At 35.7% G+C, this 15783-nt stretch overlaps 1 protein-coding gene across 1 annotated transcript in view; it reads left to right on the top strand.

Annotated features, from left to right (window-relative positions):
• Positions 1 to 3962: 3962 nt before the first annotated feature.
• RP1 (RP1 axonemal microtubule associated) overlaps positions 3963 to 15783 on the top strand; it is a 187774-nt gene continuing 175953 nt past the window's right edge. Inside the window, exons 1-3 of the mRNA XM_087753249.1 lie at positions 3963 to 4073; positions 7692 to 8342; positions 9719 to 9890. Coding sequence (XP_087609375.1) covers positions 7704 to 8342; positions 9719 to 9890 — 811 coding nt within the window. The 5' untranslated portion in view covers positions 3963 to 4073; positions 7692 to 7703. The remainder of the gene's footprint in view (positions 4074 to 7691; positions 8343 to 9718; positions 9891 to 15783) is intronic.

The following is a 15783-nucleotide window of genomic DNA, read 5'->3' as shown; positions in this document are numbered from 1 at the left end:
GGTTTCTTTAGTTTATGCTTCACAATGTCTCTATGAAATAGGAAAGTTGGCAAGGTCATTGCACAGAATTTCAGATAGACAAACTGAGGCACATAGGGTTAAATTTCAAGGTAAGCTGATAACAGCTTGGCCAGGGAACTCATGTGCTGCCTGCTTAATCCTTTTCTTTGACTGTGCTCTTTGGGAGATGCAAAGAATTATAGTTATGAATTAACAGATTAGTAAGAAGTACAAGGAAGTTAAAAGAGTATAAAAAAAGAATGCGTGACAACCTTAGCTGTCTTAATGAGTGAAATTTTCAGTAAAACATTAAGGTCCACATAGGAGTTTTCTAACCAATACAGGAAGAAGTCAATCTAATAAGCTGACAGCACGAATTGGATCTGCAGTTAGTTGTAACATAACTGTTTTTTACAAATCATTGTGTGTTAAGATCAGTACAGGTGGGTGCATTATTAATTTCAAGAAAGGGCTGGGAGGGTCATGAAGGCAAATATTCAAGGGAGAAAAGAAGTTTTTGAAATGCTGTCACAGAAGAAAACTAGGGATAGGGAAAAATTTCTAGTCACTCTTTTTTCAGTTTAAAGAATTCGAGACGCTCTGTAAGCATTCACATATCACTGCAGTGAATTATACAGGTATAATACAAGCAAAGCAAAATGTAGTGGTTCTTTTTTTGGATGCCCATACTCAGAAAAAATGAAAATATGTCTGACCCTTCCCTTCAACTAGTACATTGTACAGAACGGAGGGTAAGTGTAGATGGTTAAATATACCTGAGGCAAGAAAATAAGGAAACCTAAGCTGAGAATGATTATGTATTTAACTTTTAGACAAGCCATACACTCCAGAATGAAATTCTAACCAATTTAAAGATGATGGGTCAATTTGTACTTCTGCCAGGCGACAAATTTCCCATAGGAATCTATGTTCTGAACACAAACAGGCATTCAGATTTAAGTTAAATTTAGTGGTGGTCAAAAACCAGGACAGCTCAAACAGGAGTTTTGCAGTCCATCTAACCATCCAGGCAGAGCTCTCTTAAAAGCAGGGCTCTGGTTTTGTTTTGTTTTTCTCCCCAGAGGCATACTTTTTCTTTTTTCTCATTCTGCATCCCCAGCTGTTGGTTATCAAATCTATGTTGGAGAATTTAATGAATAAAAGTCTGTGGGGATTAACTTGATAAGAAGTTCATGTATATCAAACACTAAAATGCTGTTGTAATGCAATGGCTCAAAATCTTATCAGTAGTAACATATTAATAGTGGCACATTTTTTGGAAGGCTTTACTGGAAAGGATGTAAACAGGCTGGGCACACTGAAGGGAACTTGACCCAGGTCTCTGCTTCTAATGTGATAATTTCCTTTTTAGTTTGATAGCAGTTTCCTAGTTCCATACTTTACTGAGCAGTTCACTTAAAAAAAAAAGCAGAGGTATAAGAGGTTGAAGGGACTTGGAAATATAAGGCACATTATCAGCATTTTCTTGGGGCACGAGGTCAACTGTAATAGTTTAACTGATGTAGCAACTGCCTGTTTTAAAGAAGTGACTCACGCTTGAATGATAAAAATACTCAAGTGTTAACTGCTGTTCCATATGGCTCTGACTTAAACAAAGGGTGTCATTCAAGGGCCATAGGATTGCCAGGCAGGGAGGGCCACATCGCACATGATTCTGACCCTGCTCTGACTCAGGATAATGCTGCAGAAAAGGCTGCTTATGTTTCTCAACCTGGGATGCTGGTTATCTGCTAAGGAAAAAAGAATATATCAGCAAACAAGATAATGTAATTGCTAACATATTTTTTCTTTCTCGGGCATCAGTTTCCTGGATATGATGCTGATCTTGAGAAACACTGAAGACTTGTAGAATGAGGTGGAAAGTGTTGGGTTATATTTAGGTGCTTGTAGCATTTCATCAGTTCAGTTACTAAAGCGAAGTCCCTAGAAAAGGAGGAGTGATTAATCAAAATCAGAAAGTGTAATGATAAAAATATTTTTTACAATTATTTTGGTGCTGTACTTCTGATGCAAAGAATTTTGGAGTCAGTTAGAAACTTTTTCTTGACTTTGAGAACTTCCACTTGAGCTTTGGTTCAGCCCAAGGACTTCAGGCCAACTATTTGCTTAGGGTGCTTGACCTAGGCCTTTTGCTGTATAGAATGGTGTTGCAGGCTAACTGCAGGCACTGGACCTTCAACTGTCCGTCTCTATACTGCTGTCTTCCTAGAGGACACCCTTTGGAATCGAAAGGAAAACTGCCACTGGTGCCTGTGGTCATTAGAGTAGATGCTTTGTACTTATCTGTCACTGCCTTCACAAAGAGCCAAATATGCGCTTTTCTCTTTTCTTTTCAATGAAAGTCAAGAACTGAAGGTAGTGACTGCCTCACAGTGATATGGTCATAATTTCAGTTATTGACCAGTCAATAACCCTTACAAAAAAATAGGACCAAGAGGGATATCGCGTACAGGTTAGAAGTAATGTTTAGTACCAGAACTGAGAACTGAAGATGTTCTGGAGATAAACAGGCATGTAATTTAAAAGTGGGAATGACAGCAACCCAGAAAATTGTAATCCTGCTTGCAATTACAATTTTAATCACTGATATGTTTTCTCACGTGGCCTGATTTTGCCTTCATAAATTTTCTGGGCTAATTTTATATTCTCCAATTTTTCTTTGCAAATAGTTTATATAAAATGAGCAACTGTTCTCCAAATATTAATGCTAAATTCTTATCACATCATTTTAGTAGTTCCATGGATGTCAGTCAAGCTGCCCACATGAATGGATGAGAAGTGTTTTTGTGTCAGTATTGATTGATATAGAACTGAGATAATTTTTTGTGGCTTGTTATCTTTAAGTCTGAATTAAACATAATTCTTATTGATGCTATTTTTACTATAAAATTTCTTCTATCTTTTCAGAATATATGTAGTGTTTGTAGTACAAAAAGGAATGCTGTGGAGCTTTTAAGTTACATATGTCTGGAAAGAAGCTTTGTAAGACTTTTGAACTCTTAGAGAATTAAGGGGCATTCACACTGTCACATGGTGACACTTGTTTATCATATTCACCAGGTCTCAGAAGTAATATCTCTTGGGTCTCAAATTCTAGTGGTACACAGAAGATACTGATGGATTAGCTAGTTATCGAAAGTGGCTTTGCATGCACTGGAAAGCTAATGAGGGTAGCAATGATATTTTAAATCCCGAACTTAAAAGAAAACCAACTGTATAAAAATTCCTGTATAAGTGATTAAGTTATAAGACATCAGAATAACACATAGAATTTGCACTTGTTCATCTTCTGAACAAGGGTAAACAACAGAATACTGACTGGAATAGAAGCAGTACATTAGCTAAGATAGATTAAGGACCTAAAGAATTATATTAATATAATATTTAAGAAAGTAATATTTATAGCAAAATATCCATGTAAGATTATAATTTAATGTTTGTGCTTATGCATTTTATGAAGGTAGAACTGAAGCGGTATTTTAAAACTTCCATAAACATTGAATTCTCTACTAAGGAAAATAGTTAAAAACTCATTATGGCATGCAGTGGTTGGATCTACTGGGCAGTGTTTTTGTTACTGTTCTACATAGCTAGTTTTGAGAGCTTGCTGTAATCCTGATTAAGCAAAGAAGCTCCAAATCAGATTATACATCTGGTAGCAGTTAAATGGAAGAGTTACCATCTGAGGATACAGCATTTCCACTGTAAAAAGAATAAAAGCACATTCTGTGATATAATTAAGCTACAGTTAGACGTAATCCTCCTGTCTCTTCATAAACTATATTCACACATTTATATTCAAACATTTATAATTGTTGCATTGCCCTTCTTCCAACATGTTGAAATGAAGAATGCCTCATGGATGACAAAGCTCCTTCAGACTGTCATGTTTTATTAAGCGTTATGAAAGAAACTGTGGAACTATTTTTGTTGTGGTATCTGAATAGAGAAAATATGGGAGAATCTTTAGCACAAAGAGGATCATCTTGACCAAATGATTGAACAAAAGCAAGAATTAATGCCAGGAGATAGATAATAAATAGCCTCAGAAGGTGAGTGGTAGAAGCTCTATTTTAACATACTTAAAATTTATATCACTACAGAATTTAGTTTGGAGGATAACCCTACACTAATAAGAAGACAGATTAGATGACCTATGTTGCACACTCACATTTTTATTTTATGCGGTTCTGTGAGTCTCTTGAGCAATCTAAGTAAACAGAAAATTGTATAAATGCAATATTCAAAAGGTAAATAGAGTTTAAAAATGATATAAGAAGACTTGCTGAATGAGATGTTAGACACTCTGCTCTGAACAATGGCTACCTGAGGTGAACCTGGTCTGGTGATTAACATGAGCTGAGATTAAGCAAATGGATTATAATGTTTTTTCTAGCTGAGTGCACTTGGAATAAGACTAAGGATGTTCATGTCATACGGCATAGACAATCACATGTACAACTTATAAATCTCTGAAAACAAGCTAACCACTCTTTTATTTATATAGGATGTAACTGTGGGTAAGTATGATGAAATTATATACATTATTTACCAGCTATATGACATTAGACATATTCTAATACATTTAGAACAAAATATTCCACTTAGTGTCTTTATAAAGTTTAGCAGCTTTGTGCATAAACTTTGAATGAGTGGTGTTCTTTATGAGAATGCAGGCAAAGGGATTCAATTCTGAACTCTGTTTGGTTTTCTTGCAGAATAAAATTCTTAACATTGGAATTGCCAAAATATCTTACTAGACATTCTGTATCATGTAATAGCAGCTATTTCTTAATTTTAGAATAAAATCATTTAAGTATGAAAATCGCTACTATGTTTAAGATGACATGAAGCTATTACAGTGTGATCACCTATAGTATAAAATAGTAACTTCTACAATATGTTGATTATTCATTTGTTGAAATGTTTATTTGTAAGATGCAATTATAAGGTATCTGAAAGATGTATAAGCAATTTCCACTATTAAAATTAATACTAGAAAGTATTCATACATGGTGTGCTATGCAACCATCAGCTCTTTCATACATGATGTATTGTGCAGCTACCAGTTCTCTGCCAAAACTGTTTTATCATTCATTTTATGTTTTGCTAAGGAAAACTCCTTTTTCTTAGTTACTTTTGTGAATTAGAATTATTTCATGTTTATAATGAAAATTGTCTTTTTTTTCTTTATATGTGTATTCTCGCTTTGTTTGTTTTGGATTTCATTACTTCCAGTGTCAAGACTCAGTCTTATAATTATCTTTATGTAAAATATTTCTCTTCCAAATGTTGATGCTTACATAACAATGTTTTACACAAGTACTAATACCCAGAACAACTTCTGAGAGACTAATTCAAAAGCAGTTATTATCAGTAGTCTCATGAGAAAATCCACCTATTTTATCTCTTGTAAGAGTGAATAATCATACAGTTAGATGAAATTCCACTCCATTTTCATGAAGGGTGAGAAGTCATGGTACAGCATAGCTGAGGAGCTATGTCTGTTCATTTCTGTCTCTGGCCATTATTGGTGATGACTTAACAGTTTTCTCCCCTTTCCCAGAGATCCTGGACTGGATTCTATTAGCGAGCTCAGGTCTTCTCGGCCAGTTAAACGGGGTAACACAACATTCAGTTCACTCAAGAACTTTACTACTGTCACTACTGCTTTCATTGGAGTAGAACATTCACTCTGCAAAGAGAGTGGGAAGTTTGTGTTGCAGCTAGCAATGAAAATGCCCTCATGGATTTCTTCTAGGAGTATCAGTACAAACAGAATGACACATGAAGCATGAAATGGCTGGTTCAAATTGTGTCCCTAGTCTTAACTCACCTGTCAACCTCTCGGTTTAGAAGTGTAATGAAAATTTAGGCAGCTAGTGAACAGATGTGTCAAAAAAGATGAGCAACTACAGCTCTCAGTGATTTCAGTTGAAGTGGAGCTCCTCCCTACCACAGAAAGTAAGCCATTTCACTAGCCATCGTGGACTGGGTTGTATAAGTTGCTGCAGCCAAGCTTGAAAATTTCTTCCTGCATATTCCTTAATTAAATACTTACAGGGTTTTTTTTATTTTAAAAATTTTTATTTTTTTTTAATTTAAAATGGAATTGTGATGACCTAAATCAATCTTTGTGTACATCATTTTAGTGCAGACCTGTTCAGTTATTTTTCAGTTTTAGCACTCAGAATAAGTACAATTTACAACATAAATAATGTATTAAAAGGAGACATTTCTTCCTGTGCTCTGATCATTGTTCAAAATAGCAAACATTTAAGAAGTTATTAACCCTTAGTGAAGGCAAATCACCCAAGCTGAAAACAGTGCATTATTTATTGGAAAAGCTGTAAGAACACAGTAAGATAAAATCTTGTCAAATCTGACTTCATTTGAACCTTGACTGTCTTGAAAAATAGCAACATTTTCTTATCAGTTTCAGAACTGGTGTATGTAGTAGTAAAACAGTCAAAATACTGTTTTCTGTAGCTTTATTAACAAAAATACGTAGTAGCAAGAGATTGTTCCATTAGTCAACATGGCAGCTACATCAAGGTGACATTGTCCAAGAATTTAATTTATATTATTTTGATGACAAACATATTCCCTGAGACTGCTATACAGCTTTTCAGTAAAACTCTGCTAATACTGCTTCCTTGAGGCTGATTAGTTGACTAGCCATTTTTACCCTGTGTTCCAGTCAAAGCAAGCCAATCATTAAGATAAAGCAATTTTATTCATTTAAAGGGTTGTCATTACAGTATCTGTATGTAGATTGGATTCAAATGGAAAGATCGTAGTGAGAGTGCTCTGTTTCCAAGCATGAAGTCTACTGATACAGCTGTCAGAAATAATCTGTTGTTTAAAAGACCAGTATTTAAATGTTTCAATTTAAAGGCTACTTCTACTGAAGAATACCTGCAATTTTTGTGTCTTTATAAAGGATTTAAAGACTTCTTTTACTAAAAAAAGCCTTATTTGATCAGTAATTTTTCCCACAGTATAAATGCAAATAATGTAGTGGTTTATGTATCATGAACTATAAAAATTATAATAGAAAAGCAAATGATCTGTCAATTTATGATGCAACTTAACTCTAAAACATGTTTTAGGTCTTATTCTGGTATAGTTTACAGTGTAGTAAATCAGGAGCCTTTTCTCTGATACCAGTGGATTTGCCCTGGTATAAAACTAGTATACGAGATCAGAATTAATTGTATTGTCTTTCAGTTTTATTATTTTGCACTGAATATGGCTCATGCCTAGGCACAAATTGCTCCCTAATAATACGGATTTTGCTAATATTTTAAATATGAAATGTTGTCATTAGCTTCATCCTCAAGAAAGAAAACATCTAATTATCATTTTGGACTGACAAAGTACCTTCTTCTAAGGAAAGGTTTCTTGTACAAAAATGATAAGAGATTTGAAATTACATAGGAGAGCTTTGGGAATATTTGCAAGTAGAGCTATGCTAACTTAATCCACCAGTACTGGAGTCTTTGTGGAATTTGGAGATAGCAGCTTGGATCCATTTAAATACAATGATTTTTGGCACAGCTTGGTGCTGTTGGTTTCTTATAAATTCTCTTTCTTGCGCCTTTCAAAATGAAGACCACATTATAACCGATCATAAGAAAAGTTTTACATCCATCTCCTCTTTCTTCCAGGTTGCTATCAAAATGAGTGAAACACCTTCAACTAGTTACTCAGTGAATCACCCAAACTCCTCAGAGAGTGAACAGAGTTTATCCGCTCGCCATTTCAATGTTACTGAACCTGTTGTGGCAAAACGGATCTGTTTCTATAAAAGTGGAGATCCTCAGTTTAATGGGATCAAAATGGTCATTAATAACCGGTCTTACAAAACATTTGATGCCTTGCTGGATAGTTTATCTAAACGGGTCCCATTACCTTTTGGAGTAAGGAATATTAGTACACCAAAAGGGAGACACAACATCACCAATTTGGAGGATCTTGAAGATGGAAAATCTTATATTTGCTCCCATCAGAGGAAAATGAAGCCCATCAACCTGGAACAGGCTAGCAAAAAGCCGCTGCCCTGGCAGATCAGTAGGCCTGTCAGTGCTCGTCGTCGAGCTGTGCAATTAGCAAGGGAGAATGAAGATGGATTTGGCCATCGAGAAAGCAAAATAACAACTCCCAAAAAGATGCTTGTTTTCAAAAATGGGGATGTAAGACTCAGGCGCACCATAGTTCTGGGAAAGAAAAATACACAAACCTTTGAGGCCTTTCTGGATTATATGAGTGAGTTAATGCAGTATCCAGTCGTGAAACTGTATACCACTGATGGCAGAAAGGTGAGAATAAAGATGAGTACAGACAATTTTTCTATGATTGCTTCTAGATTATTTTTAATTATAAAGGTGATTTTATCAATTATAAGCTTGGGACACTGGCCTGGTGTAAGATCTGATGTGCTGAATTTCAGCTGTTTCCTTTCTATGCCTTTTCCCCTTCAGAAAGGCTACTAGCTTGCAGGAAATATACTGGAATCTTGTCATCAGAGAGAAGTAAGTGAGGACATTTTACTTTAAGTCATCGTGAAAAAACACTTTTCTTTTTCTTACTCAGGCCTCTTTCAGGCATGCTTTCCATTCTATATTTTTACCTATTTACACAGAAATTTCCTTTAGTCTTAATGCTGTTTACCTGAGATTTTTAATGTTTTAAAAATACGATAAATAGCCTCTAATAGCCACACATATTTTACCATTACACAAATGCAGAGTGGTTTGCCATTAATGACTTAGAACTATGAGACCTGATTGTCTGTTACAGTTTTCAAACCATGGACCAGCTTCTGTACCTCTAAACCCAGATGATGCAGCACTAATAATCCTGATTTTCATCTCACACGCTGTTTTATATAATTTTATCTCTTGGTGTTTTATCCGTGTTTTGTTTAACCACAGAAAAGCACTTGTGATTATACCTAACAGGTATCTAGAAAGAGAATTCCATGCAGAGCTCCAAGAGTTCAAGAGAAATCTTGCATTTACCCTCCATTTGGTGAAATTCTGTATTAGATCGGGAAACTGTCCATATCACCTATAAGTCAGTGAAATGCAGTTTGTAAGCCTTGTCTTGCAATATATTTTGGAACACAAATTCAAAACTGCTAGACAAGGCTCTGAGCACCTTGATCCAGTCAGACCTGCTTTGAGCACAGGGTTAGACTACGTGACCTCCAGAGGTCTTTTCCAATGTATATTGTTCAGTGATTCTGTCCTATTCCTCTGTTGCAGTACAGGTCAAGTACTTGCGCTGTATTCTGAATTTCCCCTTTCTTCCTCCAAATATGTGTTCATATGTACACCTACCTCCAAATGCATGTTCTTATTTCATGGCTATGAACAGTAGCTGTGCAACAATGAAACAAAATCACATATGCAAACACTTAAATTATAAGAAAATTTTGATCTGAATCCAAGTTGATTCTTGAAGTCTTTTTTTAATATATTTATATAACAAGACATACCCTTACAGAGATAGGAATTGCCTTATAGGAATTGAAAAATTAATTCCGTGCTGTGATACATATTTAATAGCCTGCTGCAAAATAATGTAGAGACTAAGAAGTGAAGATATTAAAGCATGAAAGGGATAAATCTCTTGCATTATTTTTATGGTTACTAAGGCAGAGAATTTAATGTTACTTTTTTTTTTTTTCCAGGTTCCTAATCTTCAGGCCCTGATATTGTGCTCTGGAGCTGTAGTCGCAGCAGGGAGAGAGCCTTTTAAACGAAGCAATTATGATTCTCTTGGGTATTCACAGCCTGCTAAATTGCTTGGAATTGCAAATCGTGTGTACCCAAAAGCAAATGCCAAGTCAGAAAGTGAAAATAGTAAGTTCTTTGAATTAATTTGTATTTTATTAATTGGTTTATCTCTCTCAGCATAAGACATAAACCATGACAATCTTAGTAGGATCAAGGATATTCAAAAAGGCCAGCTGAAATTGTTTATAACTGCTCTGACTCCTCTATAAGCATAAGAAAGATCAAAGTGTTAATGTTCTTTTCAAAATGTAAGTTTCTGCTAAGTACTCAGCTAGTATGCATATATTCTTTCAAACAGACTTATGTAGAACATGGATGCAAATCTCTAAGTATATTTTATTTTAATGCACTTGATTGTCATTAATTTTTTGGTATCACAGTTAATAATGGCAGTAGTAAAAGAGAAACAACAGGCTACTTCAGGCTCTTAACTGACTGAATTTCTTGAGCAAAACGTTTGTGCAGTTTTCAGAACTTACCTTAGCAAATGAAGGTTTGACTTGTCATTGTCATGACTTTCACTTTTTCCAATGTTCCATGCTCCACATAAACAGGAAAAACATTATAGCACCCATCCACTCACAAATTCACCCTGTTTTTGAAGCTGCTTTTGTCTAAACAGAGTGTCATCCTTTCCTATATCCTCATGGTTGTGATATATGTTTTTTTGCATAAGTTTGGGAAAAGATAGACAAATATGTACTTTCCCTTTGATTACTCATGGAGTTATGCCACTGACAAGGTCAGTAAGAGTGTGAAGTGGCCAGTGGATGATCAAGAACATGAGGAGCTGTTGGAGAGAAGCCAGGCTAGCCAAATAGCCTGAGGTTGAGGGGAACAAAATGCTGCAGTACCAGAGCTTTAGGTTGTGTGGGAATCCTCGGCATTAGAGCATCCTGTAGGGCAGAGGTACTGTCCAGGGGGAAACTTGTTTAATCCAGAGATACCTTGTACTCTTGATATGGCTGCATGCTGTACTGGAGAGCCCAGGGAACACTGTAATTGTTTCTGTACTGAGATTTTCCATGGTAATCTTGACTGTGTCATGAAGCGTATTGACACATAAGACACTTGGCTTCCATTTACTTCAAGGAGTTTCTTCCACATCCCTCTCAGTTTATTATGTCCCCACCAAACTATTCATTTTAGTTTTTCTCAGCCTTCATGTTCTTTGACTTGCACAGCTTGAGAGCTGTTTTCAGAGCATAACTAATGAGTCAAGAGAGAATGAATAGGAACGTTTTGAGAGTGAAAGTTCAGCAGAAACAAAAAATCCTACCCAAATTTTGCTTTGAGCCAGAGACTGAGACTTGCAATGGCAGAACATGTGAGTAGCTGAGAATCTGATAAGCTCCCTCTTCTAATCCTTAGTTAACAGCAATTACAGAAAGAGAGAGAAAAACCAAACCTCTTTTTGTCTTTAACCTGAGAATTTCAAAAGTATCCTGTGTGGGAGACATCACTGACGATGTGAGAGCCTGAAAAATCAAATTTCAGGCACTTTGTTCCAATTCTATTTCCTGAGACAGAGAAGGTGAGATTTTTACTTTGGGAAGCATAAGGTCTGGTCTGTGTTAGAGGAGTTAGTACAAACTTTTGCTTCTGATTCAGTTCATGGTAAAGCATATGCCTGGGAAACTTGCAAGACACTCTGCCTGATATAGACACATACCTATAATAGTAATATGTTAACTGTGAAAGTCTTGATATGAGACCATTTGTGACTCACTTGAGCAAAAAAAATTGCTTAAATTCAAGCAATGTAGATAAGTTAATATTACATGTATTAAAATACCTTTCTGCAAGTGAAACCTTTCTATTAAATGGTAGCTCCTATATATTTAGGTATCAGTAGCAGTTGAGGATGTCTTTGTGTGGGTGCACATGCACTGTTTCCCTTGCACATGCAGAACTTCTTGGAAGACAGCAAAACTTTATTTTTATCTCATGTTCTTTTATCTGTCACCTCTTCAGTGACAACTGTTAGAGAGAGATGAGATATTTTTTTTAAAAGCCAAGTTATTACAGAGTAATCAAAACATATTTTAGGAATATTTAATGTGTATGCAAACACATATTGGGCCATACTCAAAATTCATTGAAGTCTGGAAGTATTCTCATTGGCTTTACTGAGTTTTGTGACATCGTCTACAGTACTGTAACATAAAATGTATCCTAGAATGTCATGATTTAAATTCAGATTTTATAGGAAGTTCAAGTGCTTCAACGTTTACTTCTCTATAGAAGGTCAGTCCAGGGGACTGGATCTGAACCCTTTATTCACATGTCAGTGACACTACTCACAATAATCACTCATATGCTGTAGATTGTTGGATTAAGCCCAGGGAGATATATGTTCACCTTGCCTGACACATTTTAGCACTAACTGTAAGAATAGGAAATGATATATTAATGATTGTTAAGGCATGAAGAAGAAGTAAAGTTGGTAGCTTGAAGCCCAAACAAGTGAGGGCCTGTGAATCTCTTGAAAGGCTCAAGGCAACCTTAGCTCCTAACTAAGTATAAAATGGGAACATTTAGTACTTTTTTAGGCTTTGGAGCTTCAAATAAGACATTATTCTGTTCTGGCATTGTTCTGGCATTAGAAAGAACCTCTTGCAAAATAAAATTAAGTGGAAAAGTAGTTAAATGCTTGATTCTTTATTAAAAATTGGTTATATTTCTTTCTCTAACAACTTCTTAAAATGAACAGCAAGATTAGCCATGTTTTTCTCTTTGCTTTCTAATACTCCGGTAAAATAAACACACTTCATTAGCTTCTTTTGTACTAATTTTTCTCCTTTCTTTTCTTTTCCTTTGCTGCCTGTCTGCTGTCTCAACATCTGGATCCTTATGCATGATATTTGCCTGCTCTACTTTCCACCTACTGAATGAATTTGGGTTCTTTCAATGTGTTATTGGTAGCAAGAGCTGAAATGGGTTCTAGCTCAAGATCTCAGATATTCTCAGTTTCTTCTGATAAAGGGTCCAGCAATGATAACAACTCAAATTATAACAACTCGGATTCTTCCTATGTTCCTGACAGTCATAATGGTATAGGAGGAAATCAGTCAGTTACTGGTGAAGACTTATCTGTGTCACCATATGAAGATGACATTGAGAAATCTGTTCAGCTTAATCAAGATGGCAGCATCACAGTGGAAATGAAGGTTCGATTCAAAATTAAAGAGGAAGAAACCATTAAATGGACAACCACTGTAAGTCGTGCTGGCCTTTTTGATGACAAAAATACCACCATTTGCAACTCTGCAATGCGTGCAGAAGACTGCTTATCCAATGTAAATGTATCAGAATGTATAAAATCAAAAGATGCTCCATTTTTGAAGAGCTGCAATAAAGAAGAGGGAGACTCATTACAGGAATTCAATGCTGAAGTGTCAGACAAAGAATCAGATTCTGATTTTAAAACTGCTTGTTGTAATATCTGTAAGAAGAACAATTCTGCAGATCTGCCTGAGGATGATATCAGGCCTCACTTTTATAGGCCTCCCACCCCTGGGCCAAGGCGTGTTAGACAAAAGAAAGCAGTAGTTGAAAGTGTCACCTTGGTATCTGAGAAAGAGGTTCAGGAGAAGACAATAGGACAGTTTTCCTACAGTGAGGAAATACAGAATGGAGAAAATAAATCTGAGTATTGCATGGTAGCTCATTCAAGCAGAAAAAAATCAAGTGTCAGTAATCCAAAGTTTAGTGAAATGAGTGACAATGATTTATTAAAGCTTTCTTCAGAGAATATAAAAGAAGAAATGCTTTTTAAAGTAAGCCACAAAAATAATAATTTAATAGAAACCACAGATAGGAAGACATTAGAAGTGCCTGGTGAGGATGAATTGGCACAGAATATATTAGAGAAATCAGTTGTGGAACAAGGTTTAGTATCAACCTGCAAAGCTAACATCAGTGGTTTCATACCACCACCAAAAATTTACCAGGCAGTTAGGCCAAGTTCAGCAGACCACATCCATGAGTCATGTGATTTTAAACAAATAAAAAGATCACTGAGTTCTTTCATTAGATATTCAGAATTATGTCAGTCAAAAGAAGAAACAAAATACAAAGCTGCTGATTTATTGCCTCTTTCTCAAGATTCAATGCATTCAGCCTGTCCCGGACATAGCCAGATGAAGATGATGGTATATCCATGTAGTAAAGCTCCTACTGAGAGCCTAAATCCAACAACTGGATTCTTTCCTACTGTTACTGCAGGTGAGAATCAACTCAGTGTCAGGACTGAATCTGTGATGGCAACACATCTCATTGATGACAGTCAATCTGCATCTTCCCTCACCAAAAAGAAGAAGAAGAAGAGAAAATCATCTAATGTTCTAGAACAAGGTACATATGATAATCAAAAAGATAAAGAAATTTCAGGGATAATTAAAAGTGAGGGACTGCATATCACAAGCAAAACCACACAAGATTCCGCAACAGAGGCTATGGATAATTATTCTGAAATGCCTCAGAAAAAAAGAATGGAATTTTTTGTAAAAAACAATGGTGGGTCTGTAAATTCAGACAAAAGCATACGTCCTGAAGATGAGTTCTATCACGAGGATTCAGTGGAACAAAATGGATTATCATCTAATAAAAAACCGAGAAGTAATAATAAGTTGGCCAAGGTAAAATTGAAGTCAGGCAAAAAAAATAGCATTGTTTCATCTGCAAAGAGTGAAGATGGTCTAATGACAGTTGATTCAAACAATAAATCTGAACACAGTCAGGATACACTGAGTACTGAGAAAGAAGGCACACATCTTACAACCAATTCTTTTGAACAGACACCTAACTCATCAGTGGTTTCAAAGCCATTGTCAGAAGTGCCAAAGAATCTTAACTTTGAAAAAGAAAAGGAAAAGAATATTTTGGAAAATTTGTCATCAAAGAAAGAGAAAAAGCAAAAGGGGATGAAGAAAAATCTAAGGAAAGGTGCAAGTAAGTTAAATATGTCAGAGAGAGCCATTGCGCTAGAGGCTCTAAAACAGGAGGATTTTCAAAAGGAAGCTGTTGAGCATTCACTTGAAAACTATGTCCAAACTTGGCTGAAAAACTTGTTACCAAATTCTGTCTTACCTCCTATAAATAAAAGAGACAGCAATGTAGAGAATAGCAATGTCTGTCATTTTCCTAAAGAAAATACTGATACTTGTATAGATAAAGAAACAATACTTATCACAAATAAAGTGCATGTGACTGGAAAAAATCATCTGGTTGAACACAATCTAACAAAAAAAACATTAAAGCCTATTTGTGATTTGGGAACTTTAGAAAAATCAGCCAAGGATTCACATGAAAAACAAACTGACTCTTTGATTCATGCTAATACAACTATAGTAGAAGAAGCCAAGTATTCATTACAGTCAGAATTTCATCATGATGGTAAGCTACACTTGTTTCATGAAGCACATGGCAATGATAAAAAGATGTCAGAAGTTGATATTCAAGATACCAACCTGTGTCAAAGAAAAAAATCTGAAGTTGCTGTTCAAGTTGATTGTGCAATTGTCAATGAGAAAATGGGAATTGATGTTCAGAATAATTGCATGTCTAGCATGTTGCTGCATGAACTACAATCAACTTTGCTTGGTCTCCAGAAAGAACATAGTGGATGCATAGGAAAAGTTTGCAGCCTTTCAGATCTTTCTCCTTCCACTTTTGGTTCTTCCTCCAATGTCCTCCTAGCTTGGCTGCTTTTACTGAATCTGAGAGAGAGTTTGATTGGGACAATCAAAGATGATATGCAAAAGGCTACCTGTAGCTGTTCTGAAATATTTACACAGTTACAATTTCTGAAACAAACTACAGTCATAGAAAAAGTTGATGAACTGAAGGCTGCCTTCTCACATTTTCAGCAATCAACAGAAAATAACTTAGTACACTTTGGGAGGGAACTCAAAAAGCAGGACTCCACACATTGCCATGAGAATATGCCCATATCTGA

This window comes from Nipponia nippon, unplaced genomic scaffold (assembly GCF_047370975.1).
Source record: "Nipponia nippon isolate SJK-2023a ecotype South Korea unplaced genomic scaffold, ASM4737097v1 scaffold_1, whole genome shotgun sequence".
NCBI classification, from domain to species: domain Eukaryota; kingdom Metazoa; phylum Chordata; class Aves; order Pelecaniformes; family Threskiornithidae; genus Nipponia; species Nipponia nippon.
The sequence above is the reverse complement of the archived record's forward strand: the minus strand, read 5'-3'. Positions and strand labels throughout refer to the sequence as shown.